The following is a 13,821-nucleotide window of genomic DNA, read 5'->3' on the forward strand; positions in this document are numbered from 1 at the left end:
ATATGGCCAGGACAGCTGGTGGGTGCACTGATTTAGTGGGAGACAACTACCAAACCCTGATCAGTTACAACATGCCATGACAGACTCCATTAAGGCCACCAAACTGAGTCCCTGATGGACCAAGGAAGGGAGCAAATTCCACACCCTGGAACTCTGCACTGAGAACACCTACAGACCTATCTTCACACCCCAGGAATGAAAGCTATGCTCAGCTGGTCTCAATTGTTACCATGGGCATTGAGAAAGAGGCAGGGCTTGATTCTTCACTGCCTTACGCCCATGCACAGTGGCTGAAAAGTGTCACCAGATCAGATTAATCTGCTCGTTTACACCAGCAATGTCTTTTACACCTGCAAATGTAAATGGTGCAAGGCAGTGGAGAATCAAGCCTGCTCTCTGTGGCAAGAACAGTTTCTATTTGCTTCATTTAACATTAAGGTTCCTTTCTGTTTTATATGTTTGAGCTACACTACGGTTGAAGAGGGAATATGAAGAGAGGTTCACATTCAAAGTAAGACATGAATGAGCTGCTTGCTCACTTATCCTAAGGCCGCATTACACTCCTTTAAGGCCCCCGTGCAGTACCAGAGTCCTATAACGGGAACTTAGTGTAAATGTATATCTGGTCCTAATGATTTTTAATTACTAACTGTATGCTTTCCCCATAACGGGAGTCACACTTGTGGGTCAGAATAGAGCTGTACCTTAGCCCAGGTAAAACAGGTGACTGAATGTTGGCCTTGGTACTATAGGCACATGGGAAGTAAACTGCTTTTCCAGCATTTCAGTAGTGCTTACGAACCACCGCAAATCAAAACAGTAACCCAAGCAGGAATGTTTACTGGCAAACCAAATGGCTTCCAGAAGGTTACAGTTGTAACCTATTTTTGTTTATCCAGCCCAGGGCATCACCAGTGGTTTCAAGATGCGACCCTTTCTGCTGAAGTCAGCAGCACTTACCTGTTGAGAGGCCAGACAGGAATGTGCATTTATCTCCATTTTCCCTCCTCCAGCGGGTGTGATTACAAGGCGGTAACATATGTAGATGGGCTTTAAATAAAGGCTGAAATGGATAGAGTTAAAACAGAAAAATGCCCTCACCTGCTTCCTTTATGTGCTTGTACACATCATCTGAGCCAGCGGAGGAGTATGGAATGTCGTCATGGGCTACAAAATCAATCTGCAAAAGATACAAGAGAAGAAACAATCAGATGCAGCCATCAGGGAATCTGCATTGGTTTTGGAAGGACAGTTTCTTTTCGTAACTGTGTCTGCCTGCCTTTGAAAGTCTCATCAGAAAGGTACTATTTAAAACATTGCACTAGAGCTGGGCTGCAGCAGAGCGCACCATGTGGAATTATGGTAGAACTCAGGACTTTTGGCTCCAAGAGCACAGATATAACATACCCTTGCTTTGTGTGTGATGTCCTCCTCTACGCACAAAGGATAAGGGACCTACTGCTGCTGCTATCACCTACAGGAGATCATCTTTAACTCAGTGGCAGAGAGTTGACTTTTAAAACTGAAGGAGCAGGGTTTCTATTCCCAGCTTCCCATATTTGTGTGTCTGAATTTTGTTTATCAAGAAACTGTCTATCAAACTGTAGATTCATTACAAAGGACTATTTCATTTGAGCTAAAGTAAATTCCAGTGAGGTGTAGCTGCATTTGGGTTTGTATACACAGTAAGGCAGTGAGTAGGGTGCACAAAAACTCACATGCACTTCACCAGGTCTGAAGTTTTATCCATTAGAGGACACTGGCACATGTACATACTTTAATCAGTATGTATGGACCCGATTGTTAAAGTCCATTCCCACTTTCTGTACCTGCATTTTGTGGGTGCAGTTCAGGACATCATTTCAGAAAAATTCAGGGGCAGGGGGACAAGTTCTGTCAGCGTATAGAAGATTATATGTGATTGTATTATATGCTGCAAAATCTGGGGGGACGGAAAATGAAAGTGGAGCTCATAGAGCTATGAAAAGTTTGAGGAGGTCAAACCCAGGTCAAGGAGAGCAGTTGCCCTCCTTACCCCATAGCAAATGATGACCATGGTGCAACTGATTCTTCAGCAGCTCTATGTCACCTGAGGATCCCCCTATGCAAATCTGCCCAAGCACACCACACACCTGGGCCCCAGGTTTTCCCTAAAGAGAGACTGAGCCCTGGTCTACCCTACAGAGTTAGGTCACTGTAAGGCAGTTTACACCAACCCAACACTGTAAGTGTCTATGTTAAAATTTCGATCCTCCCAATGTAACTCACCCGATATTCCGACTTAATAGTTCCACCTCCACGAGGGGCATAGAGTCAGTGTCGATGTAGTTAGGCTGATGCTGTGTCAGTGTAAACACTACGTTGCTTACATCGACTGTTGCTAGCTTTCAGAAGCTGTCCCACAATGCCCCTCACTGACAGTTCAATTGGTTCAAGCACTCCTGGTGAGCATGCGCACCACTGACAGAAGGAGCAAAGTGTAGAAACGCACAAGCAATGTAATTATTATATGCTGACGTAAATTAGATTGATTTAATTTTGTAGTGTAGACATGGTCATATGTAGTTTATTGCTAGACTAGTCCCTTATATCTGCCCCTGAACATTAACGCAAAAGAGTATTCTTATTTATTACAGTGAGGATAACAAAAATTATCTAATCACTATCCACTTGATTAATCCAGATGAGAGATGTCACCATGATCTCTTGTCCTATTGCTTTAATCCAAATCCTAAAAAATGCTAACTCTGTTCTTTGTACTTATTTGATGGATCTCACTTGCCATGGCATCAAGAAGATAACATGCACTTCAGTTACATTATAGCCTTGGGAATTAGACTTTAATTATATGAAATAACAACTGGGTGCCTCTGAATATGGGAGTACCTGGCAAGTTGTGGGTATTTTTAATCCTTAGTCACTTTCTAACCCATGGGAAGTCTCATATCCCTGGTACGTGCTTAGCTCCAAAAGGCAGGAAATCTGAGAAGAGTGTCCTGTTATCACAGGTCAGTGAGTTAAGTTTGCGTTATTGACATGCTGGTACTTTGAGTCAGTCTCCAAAAAACAGAATACATGCCCATTTCCATTTCCATCAAAAAAAAGCCAGAGAACAGAAAGTTTTCTGATTCAGAACTGACAGATGATTTGTAAAAATTACTTAATTTAGTCCAGCTAATAGAATCTTGTATCCTTTTAATGTATTCCCAGCAGTTAATTTACAGAAGGAAGGGGCGGGGTTTGGAGAAGAATGGTACCTTATGTTTTTCTAGGAACTCCGGTGTAAGCGTCCATGGAGCATCTCTGATGACCTCATCTACGTAGCGACAGTGTCTGAGTGCCTCATACCGCTCGGTTTCATTCATTACAGTGAAGCCTTTGAACTTGTGGGTTAGATCATCACTGCAAACTGACATAAGAACAATCAACCAAATATTTCTATGTTACCTTTGCACAATTAGTGCATCTGGCTGGTAAGAACTTTCTGATCAATATCCTTATTTTAAAGTTGTTTGTTGAGTTACATTCCATTTTCAAACTAAATAAAGATATGCCTCTTTCTGTCTTTGGAACAGAGACCAGAAGTGCATGCTAAAGAGGAGGAATGATCTGCAAAGTTCCAGAAATTTGCCTACACATCTCTAAATCACTGTTGGACAGTTATATTGAAACCAGCACAAATTAAGAGCAAACAAGTACAGGCATAGTGGCCTGGGCTATGGATTTAGCAGATTTCATAGCATGTGAGGTTTGGCCTGACCTGTATTCAAACAGGAAATATCTGATGAAAACCCAGTTGTGGGATTGTAAGAGGCAGTGTGCTCTGGAGGAATGCTGCATGGGATGTAGACTCAGGAAATTTTATATTCTAATCCGGTTTTTAATAAGATGGGAAATAAGGCTTATCCCAAAGCTGTTGTGTGGATTAGTTAATGTTTGTACCGCATTCTGAAGGTGTAAAGAAGTATACAAATGCTTAATCTTATTACTGCTGCAGGAAGGGTTATTCATGTCTCAGCAGCTGGACACGCTCCCCTCTGTATCAGAGCTGATCTAACACTTCAGTATGGTGCTAGTGCAGGGGTGGGCAAACTTTTTGACCCAAGGACCACATCTGGGTATGGAAATTATATAGTGGGCCATGAATGCTCATGAAATTGGGGATTGGGGTGTGGGAGGGGTGAGGGATTCAGCTGGGGGTGCGGGCTCTGGGGTGGGGCCAGAAATGAAGAGTTCAGGGTGCGGGAGGAGGCTCCAGGCTGGGGCAGGAGGTTGGGGTGGGGGTGTGCAGCTCTAGCTGGGACTCTGGGTGACGCTGGGGATGAGGGGTTGGGGGTACAGGAGGGTGCTCTGGGCTGGGACTGAGGGGTTTGGAGGGTGGAAGGGGATCAGCACATGTGAAGCCGGGCAAGCCCCGGACCCCACTCCCTGGCTAGAGCACCAGAGCAGGGAAAGCCCTGGACCCTGCTCCCCAGTGGGAGCTCAAGGGCTGGATTAAAATGTCTGAAAGGCCGGATGCAGCCCCCAGGCCGTAGTTTGCCCACCCCTGTGCTAATGGATGCTCTTCGGCTGAAGGTGTCATCTTTTGAATAAGATGTAAAATAGAGGTATTTCCTTTTAATTGTGCCTGTCCACCTATGGAACACACCCATCAGCCACTAAGGGCTTCTTTCTGGTTACCACACTCTCCTGGGCCTACTGGTTTGCAATGTATTTTTAAGCAGGGCTGGCTCCAGGTTTTTTGCCACCCCAAGCGCGAAAAAAAGCCGAAACAGCAGTAGCAGCAACAACACCAACAACAAAACAGAGTGATGCCCCTTGAAAAGTGCCGCCCCAAAGGCCGGAATGCCACTCCTTGAAAAGTGCTGCCCCAAGCACATGCTTGGGACACTGGTGCCTAGAGCCGGCCCTGTTTATAAAATCTATTTAGTGAATTACTTAAAAAACCTTAACTCCAAATAAATATTTCTACAACAAGAAATAAGACGACAAGATGCACACAGTGAGACATGTGACACCAGACTCTGGTGCAGTGCAAATTTTATGTAGGGAATGATGGTTGACAGTTTAACTAGACTGTGAACTGTACATATGTAGCTGAGGCCAGAGTTTGACTTGACTCTTACTTTGTTTCACATAATTTTAAGATGGACTATTTTTTATGGTGTAAAATACCATCAAAACAGAAAATAGTGCTCAAACTCAGAGTGTATACACAGCTGCAGCTGAGAACATGGCAATACTGCTCCTCTGCTACTTCAGAACAGAGGCAAAAATCTAGTAAATAGATGTGCTCTTACCTCCTACTAATAAGTAGCTATTTGGGAAGAGAGTTTTGGCTTGCATAAGAGCTCTAGCGTGGCCGGAGTGGAAGAGGTCAAATATCCCATCTGCATACACTCTAACTGGTCTGTCAACTGTGGGGAAAGAAACACAACAACGATTTGACTGGAGGATAGCTAATGTGAGGACAACTTTTTTAAAGGGTTCTAGAAGTGGTCCCAGTAATTGCAGGTCAGTAAGTCTAACTTTAGCACCAGGCAAACTGGTTGAAACTATAATAAAGAACAAAATTGTCAGATGCAGAGATGAACACAATTTATTGGGGAAGAGTCAACATGGCTTTTGTAAAGGGAAATCATGCCTCACCAATCTACTAGAATTCTTTAAGGGGGTCAACAAGCATGTGGACAAGGAGGATCCAGTGGATATAGTGTACTTAGATTTTCAGAAAGCCTTGACAAGTTCCCACACCAAAGGCTCTTAAGCAAAGTAAGCAGTCATGGGATAAGAGGGAAGGTCCTCTCATGGATTGATGACTGGCTAAAAGACAGGAAACAAAGGGTAGGAATAAATGGTCAGTTTTCAGAGTGGATAGTGGTAAATAGTGGTGTCCCCTCAAGGGTCTATACTGGGATCAGGCCTATTCAACTTATTCATAAATGATGTGGAAAAAGGTATAAACCATGATGTGGCAAAATTTGCAAATGATACAAAATAGCTCAAGATAGTTAAGTCCCAGGCCAACTGCGAAGAGCTACAAAAGGATCTCACAAAACTGGGTGACTGGGCAACAAAATGGCAGACGAAATTCAATGTTGATAGATGCAAAATAATGCACACTGGAAAACATAATCCCAACTATACATATAACATGATGGGGTCTAAATTAGCTGGTACTACTCAAGAAAGATCTTGGAGTCATTGCTTGGAGTCATTGTGGATAGTTCTCTGAAAACATCCACTCAATGTGCAGTGGCAGTCAGAAAAGTGAACAGAAAGTTGGGAATCATTCAGAAAGCGATAGGTAAGACAGAAAATATCACATTGGCTCTATAAATCCATGGTACGCCCACATCTTGAATACTATGGACAGACTGGAATTGGAAAAGGCTCAGAAAAGGGCAACAGAAATTATTAGGGGTATGGAACAACTTCCATATGACAAGCGATTAATAAGACTGGGACTTTTCAGTTTGGAAAAGAGATGACTGGGCAGGATATGATAGAGGACTATACAATCATGACTAGTGTGAAGAAAGTAAATAAGGAAGTGTTATTTACTCCTCATGACACAGGAGCTAAGGGTCACCAAATGAAATTAATAGGCAGCAGGTTTAAAACAAGCAAAAGGAAGTATTTTTTCACACAATGCACAGCCAGCTTGTGGAACTCCTTGCCAGAGGATGTTATGAAGGCCAAGACTATGACAGGATTCAAAAAAGAGCTTGATAAATTCATGGGGGATAGGTCCATCAATGGCTATTAGCCAGGATGGGTAGGGATGGTGTCCCCAGCCTCTGTTTGCCAGAAGCTGGGGATGGATCACTTGATGATTACCTGTTCTGTTCATTCTGGGGCACCTGGCATCGGCCACTGTCAGAAGACAGGATACTGGGCTAGATGGACCTTTGGTCTGACCCACTATGCCATTTTTATGTACTTACGATTTTCAGTTTTAACAGGAATCATGTGTAAATCCGGGTGATCAGTTTTGGCCTCTAGTAAGAAGGTTGTGGGGTTTTTTTCTCCTCAGATATGCAGAATTACAGTGCGTAAATGTAAAATGTTTTATTCCACTTACTCTTCTACATCCTCGTGATGGGGCACCTGTCCCACACTGAGCTCTAAAGGGTTAATAGAGCCCTTGGGCAGCTGCGCAGGAGGCGGCAAATCAGGGCTGGGCTGGCCCATATAAGGGCAGCAGAGCAGCTTTGGTCACTCCCTGGAACTTGAGGAGGGAGGTAGACTGGCTGCCTTGCAGGCTGAAGGCAGTAAGCACCCTGGACAGAGCAGTGCTGCAGGCAGACACCCAGGGAGCTAAAGGCAGCTGCTTGTGGGCTGCAGGGATATGCAGGCTGAGGCCCTGAGGGTGAAAAGGGTGCTGTGGCTGTGGGGAAGTGGCCCAGGGAAATCTACTGAGGAGTAAGGGGGTGCCGCAAGCAGTGGCCATCTATAGGGTCCCTGGGCTGGGATCCCGAGTAGTGGGCAGGCATGAGCCCTTCCCCTTTCCCCACTTGCCACTGAGGAAGTGACTAGACTAAGGGACTATGACATTCCCCCAGAAGCAAGGAGTACAGCGTGTGCCACAGCTGGAAGGCTGTGTCACAAAGACAATGCCCTGGTCCTGGGAGTGACGTGGATCCCAGGAGCAGAAGTGACTGTGATGGGATGCTACCAGAAGAGGGAGCCCCGGCTAGCAGAGCTGATCCCTGGAACATCTAGCAGGGGGCGCTCCAGTGGTGAGTCCTATCCCATCAGAATCCTCTTTACTGTGTTCTCCTCAAGTTGGCCTCTTTATTATCCTCCCTTTTCCCTGAATACTTACTCAGAAAAAGGTCTTTTTCCTGTCTCGCTCCATTTGAGTCATCTCACATTTTTCTCTGCTCCCTGCCTTTTTCTCTTCCTCAGCTTAATGCTGTACACACGTTTGTTTCCTCCTGCATCTACATCTTTCCTCTTCCCTCAGACTCTTCTCCTTTCTGATTAACCTTTCTTTCTTTCTTTCTTTCTTTCTTTCTTTCTTTCTTTCTTTCTTTCTTTCTTTCTTTCTTTCTTTCTTTCTTTCTCATTCTTATTGCTCCCTACTACCCATCTCTTCCTGCACCCCCCTCTTCATGCCCTGGCAGTGGGCTGCAGGCCTAAGGAGGGCCTGCTTCACTGAGTGGCATGCCTGGCCACTTGGCTACAGATAGGCAGTCCCTGTACAACTGGAAGAGAAACAACTGGGGCTCTGAGCTCCAGAGCTGCTGCTGCCATGCAGCAGAAAGACATGTCACTGCTCAAGATGACCATATCTCCCATGACTCAGATGAAATGTGGAGAAAACCATGTTTCTTGGAAAACTCACTGGGAAGATGAGGATGCTTCCTCAAAGCAGGGTAATCGGCAGCTTTTTGGGGCCCCCTGTAAAACCATCAGTTGGGATCCTCCCCACCATCTGAAAGGTCCATGATCTAGAGTATGACCTACCATAAACTCGTCTGCCATGATACCAGATTAGAGGGGAACAGATGAGGAGTTTAACACTTGTCTGTGCATTATGCAAAGGGAGTTAGAAAAATAGTAGATCAACATTTTCATTTAGACAGGTGGAGGAAGGAATTTGTAATGTGGCACCCAAGGTCTCAATAAAGGGAGAGGCTCCCTGATTCTCCAGAGCTGTAGTCAGTCAGCATGAATCAGCTCAGACCCCACACCATTTGGAACTGGAGATTGGGCACCAAACATCACACTATCATTGTGGGGGCCCTGATGCTATGGTGTTGCCTGCACTGCAGGCCTTGACAGTCATTGTAATGTCAGAAAGGAAAAAGTGATTTCTCACATATAGGTACTCAGGTAGAGTACATATACACTCATAAGCTGTGGTGATGTCAGAGATATATCACAGCTGTGATGCAGAGACCATGAAGTGTGTTTCGAAATTTGAGGAAAACACTCATTTTAGCCAGTATCCCATATGATTTCAGTATGCAAATAACCTGTGTGTTGAAATTTGCTGAGTTACCTCTGATGTCCAGATCTCACTGCCCAGCATTTTTATAATTGTTCAAAAATTAAACTGTACATTTAACAACTACATTAACGTGAGTGGTCTGTATCTCTAAGAAAACATAAATATCCTTTTGTTACAACTCCCTGAGCCCCAGTCAGGTAACATATGCTGCTGCTCCTCCCAAATGACGAGTGCTTTTGTAATAGTGAAATACATTCACAACTGAAAGGCTGTGTCTGTGGAAACTGCTCTTAGTGCTGTTAATGCTGCTGTCAGCAAAGACGTCCAATTAATCGAGACTCACCTGGTGTTCCCAGGCGGGCCTGAGTGATGGTTAGTTTCTCATGTGGGGCTTGGCACTGACAGCTTATTTCATCTGCAAATGGAGCAGGTGCAATCAGAGTCTGGAAGGCAATGGAGGGGTGTAGAGAGAAAAAAACAAAACAAAAATTACATGAGCAAATATCTAGTTCATTCTTCAAACAGGAAGACAAACCTGAATCATTTCATTGTATGTCAGCGAGTCCTACCTGTGCATAATGATAGCTTGTTTCCTTTTTGAAATTGCTCATGAGCTCACCCAATTTATACAAAAAGTATCAATTAAGTACTGAGGAGACTATGGTGTTTTTAAAACACCATGCAAACTAAACCTTGGTCTTAGTCAAGAAGCTCTAATGTTTTGGAAGTGGTTCAGGAAAATAAACAATCTATCCACACACTGAATTCAGGTCTCTCTGGTTACCAGCCCAGTGTGTAAGAAGCTTAGTTCTTGGACTGTCAATTGTAGGAGCTTTCTCTTTCCCTGGGCTATGTCTTGTCTACTGAGGAAATCCAAAACAATCAGCTGGCACAGTAACTTGTCTACTGGAGGACAAGTTGAGTAGGGTTCCATTCTGGAGGGTGAGTAGGGTTCCATTTTCCTTAGTGTCTTTCCTGCAGTTTTCAGATAAAACATCTACTTTTTGTATTTATTATGTGAGCATGGGATAGTTGCACTTAGATCAGTGTCCAGGAGATAAAATGCTCAGTTATATTAGAAGTAACTGAAACTGATTAGATATTAGGATTTTGGAAGACACTAATGGACCATCTCCTCACTAGCTTTTGAGTGGATTGGGCACAAACTCCACCCACTGACAAAAACTAGATATAAACTACCTCTGTTGAATTTTTCATGAAGCAAGCGTCCTTGATACTTCATTTTATTATTGACAAAGGACATACAAAGTCAGGGCTGGACTAAGTCTGACTGACTTATCTGGAATTTCTTTCATTATTATTATTTTTTTGTATTGCAGTAATACTTAGACACCCTAACTGAGGTCCGAGCCCCATTTTATTAGATGGGGCTATATATACATATACTAAGAGACAGTGCCTGAAGAGTTTAATCTTGAAAGGTACAAGAAAGACAAATCCCCATTTTACAGATAGGAACCTCCTGATGCAACGAGAGATTGAATGTTTTGTCAGGAAGTTATTAGCAATTATAACCTTGGGTATTAGATGCCTTGCACCTTATGATTTATTAAGGGGGAAAATACCATTTGCTTGTTAGTTTTGAAATCCATTAGTTGAAAGTAGTAATCAATTAACAATAAAAAAGCAAATACATCCCCTATTAATCTTTGGGATTTCATGACCTTGCATCATCTGTCTTGTTGTTTTGCTCTTTGGAAGAGACTGCATGGAGCACACCCAGTTGTCATATCTGTTATCTGAGCACTCATTATTGGCCATAACAAAATATTTCTTGCCCTTTAGTTACATTTTTCAATACTTTGAAGATTGCTATGTCATTTAGTGGACATTTTTCAGCAATGCCAGACCACTGTGTCTCCTTTTAGCAAAATTTTCCCACTTACCTCTTTTCTTTTCTTGGAATGGCTGATACGGGTTCACACTGGTGACTAGCATTGCTCTTAATTTAGGCCATTCTTGTAAATATTTATTTTTTTTGATGATGAATCTCCAAACTTAAGAGGCACTTGCAATGGGACCCTTTGTTTTGTGACCTAAGAGGGTGGCTTCCACTGTTACATAAATGTGAACCCTAGGATTTGTTTGTAGCCTATCTTGGTTGGGATTCACCACCAATACTGCTTTTATAAAACTCTCATCACTCCTACAGATTTAAAAAATCTCCTGTATTGCAGTGATGCTGCCCTACTTTCACTGATGCCTTCATCATGTTAAATGCAGCTGCCACGCACTGACAAAATTAAAAATAAAATATGGGAAAATCAGACTTTCTGTTTGGGTTCTGTGGAAGGGAATCCTGCTCAACTAGCTGCCCACATAGCACAGTGCACACTCGTTGCTTTATTTTCTAATCACTGTCTTTTGGCTTCTGTCTCCGTGAGTGTTGAGTGCTAAATTGCCTTTTTATCTCCAAGCAATGTCAAGTTACACAACATCCCACACAGGCTGCTTCATGCTGGGATAAAGAGGAAGGCAGGAATGTTAAAACAATAATGTCTATGGTCTGAGGCCTGCAACTGGTCATCACATCCGAGCTAGGTACAGGCTGTTTCCTGGGAGATTATTTGAAGAAAATAGGTCTGGTTTGCAGCAAGAGGTTTTTTTATTTTTATTTTTTTGCTAGTCAAACAGAGTAAACCTTTTACCCATATAAATTTCTTTGCAATACTGAGCAGCTTTTTCTCTCGGCCCCAACTAAAGCCAAGTAATCCTGATTTAGCTTCCCACTAGTCTGGGTCTTGTTGGAAAAGGTCTTGCCAATTCTTTTCTTACCATGTGACTTCTCAACCTTCAGACATTAAAACGAACAGTAATTAGGGACAAGTGACTAAAATCAGGAATATGTCAAGGAGGAACACACATTCAGAAATGCATACAAACAATGTGCTTATAGATTGAACAGAATACAAAGGAGACTCAATTGGAACCTGAGGCTGTGTCAGTGAATCTAGATGAGGAAAAATTGTAGCTGAACCTTGTCACTTTTGGAAATGGAACTGGCCATCCAAGTTACTTAGCCCTTGAACGCTGAGGGGAGTAAATTGCAATGCCTAAATGCCTTTAAAAATCTGGGCAAAAGTGTCAAATTTAGCCGTGGGCTATAGTAATTGTAAAGACAATGTGAAATCATCCTGACAACACTGAAATTCCCCCTTCCCCTTCTAACAGCTTGAAAACTGTTTCAGCTAAACTGGAGCCATAGTATAGACCAGGCTTGGGTGGCCCAAACTATTTTTATTGAATCAGTTTCAAAATCACCTTCAACCAATTCAGCAAAATCAGTGGTTTTGAAATCACATAAGTATAAATCACAGGTGACCAACCTGAGCCTGAGAAGGAGCCAGAATTTACCAATGTTCATTGCCAAAGAGCCACAGTAATATGTCAGCAGCCTCCCCTAAGCTTCCCACTCCCAGCACCTCCTGCCCACCAGCAGCCCCACTGATCAACGCCTTCCCCTCCCTCTCCACACCTCCCGATCAGATCGTGATGTGCAGGAGGCTCGGGGAGGGGGAGTGGGAGGAAGGAGGACACGGCAGGCTCAGGGGAGGGGGCGGGAAGGCGTGGAGTGGGGGCAGGGCCTGTGTCAGAGCCAAGGATTGAGCAGTGAGCACCCCCCAGCACACTGGAAAGTTGGCACCTGCAGCTCCAGCCCCAGAGTCGGTTCCTATACAAGGAGCCGCATATTAACTTCTGAAGAGCTGCATGTGGCTCCGGAACCACAGGTTGGCCACCCCTAGCATAAATGGTTCAGGCCACCCAACCCTATGGCTCCAATTAGTTTTTTAAATGGTTAGAATTTGTCGGGAAATCTCCCTGGTATAGACAAGCCATCTCCCTTTACCTGAAGATCCCTGTGCACCAGCTGAGCAGTGGATCTAATTTTGCATGTCTCCCTGCCAATCAAATTTAGGTGTGGAGGATCTGGCACTAGGAGTGGTTTGAGATCCACATTATCTCTGCACCTGGTTTTTGTCCATTCACATGAGTAATCTCTAAGGTCCCCATGTATTCTTGGCTCAGTATCCCTAGCTGTGGCTGACAAACACAGATCAGATTATTTAGTTTCTTTTTATTTGAGTGCACAAAGAATGTTGCAATAACAGGGCTTGCTTGCTTGCTATGTCCCCACCAAGGAAATATCTCTTTCCATCCATTTGCCAGCATATTCTATTTCAAACAGATTACCAACCAGGACACTGAAGGTAACTGTTTTCTCTCCATTTATCCCCCTCTGCCAGCGACTGCAGAAAAACACTGAGCCAGAGAAAATGTAAACAAATAATAATTTAGTTCAAAAAGAAGAATACTAATGAACAGTGTGGTTAATTCTGCCATGGTGCCATCTACCTGGATATAGTTATTCGGGAACTGCTGTCTGTTTCTGGTGCAGTTCCGATGCCTGACATTTGCAGCGGGAGATGGGTGGGGGTGTGTGTCGGGGGGGGGAGGTTGTTGCAGAATATAGCCTGGCTCCTTATTTTTCTTAGTGTTTTATGCCCTGATTGTTGAATCCTAGCTGATTTACTGTTGAAAAGGACACAGGTGAACAGAGGCAATAATTTATAGAAAATTTTGGAACTGACTTCCTCATTTTTTCCCCTCAAAGAGAATAGTTTTTATAAAGGGTTTGAGTTCCCTTCCTCTGACTCTGTATACTAGCAAGGAATTCAAATGTCTCCAAAGGGGAGGAAAAAGCATCAGAACGCTTGCCAGGAGAAGCCCCCAGTCCAGATCACTTCCTTAAGTACCTACGAGAGGGGATGCCATTTTAGATTTGGTTTTGGTGAGCAGTGAGGACCTCGTAGAAGAAATGGTGGTAGGGGACAACCTTGGTT

General features: G+C 43.6%; 1 protein-coding gene across 5 annotated transcripts in view; it reads right to left on the reverse strand.

Annotated features, from left to right (window-relative positions):
- PCYT1B (phosphate cytidylyltransferase 1, choline, beta) overlaps nucleotides 1-13,821 on the reverse strand; it is a 46,721-nt gene that overhangs the window by 21,618 nt on the left and 11,282 nt on the right. For all 5 annotated transcript variants that reach the window (XM_030575142.1, XM_030575170.1, XM_030575179.1 and 2 more), the window contains 4 exons: nucleotides 9,303-9,402; nucleotides 5,301-5,417; nucleotides 3,258-3,409; nucleotides 1,102-1,180 (listed from right to left, as the gene is read on the reverse strand). In XM_030575142.1, the coding sequence (XP_030431002.1) occupies nucleotides 1,102-1,180; nucleotides 3,258-3,409; nucleotides 5,301-5,417; nucleotides 9,303-9,402 (448 nt within the window). The remainder of the gene's footprint in view (nucleotides 1-1,101; nucleotides 1,181-3,257; nucleotides 3,410-5,300; nucleotides 5,418-9,302; nucleotides 9,403-13,821) is intronic.

The sequence above is a fragment of the Gopherus evgoodei genome, chromosome 1, assembly GCF_007399415.2.
Source record: "Gopherus evgoodei ecotype Sinaloan lineage chromosome 1, rGopEvg1_v1.p, whole genome shotgun sequence".
NCBI classification, from domain to species: domain Eukaryota; kingdom Metazoa; phylum Chordata; order Testudines; family Testudinidae; genus Gopherus; species Gopherus evgoodei.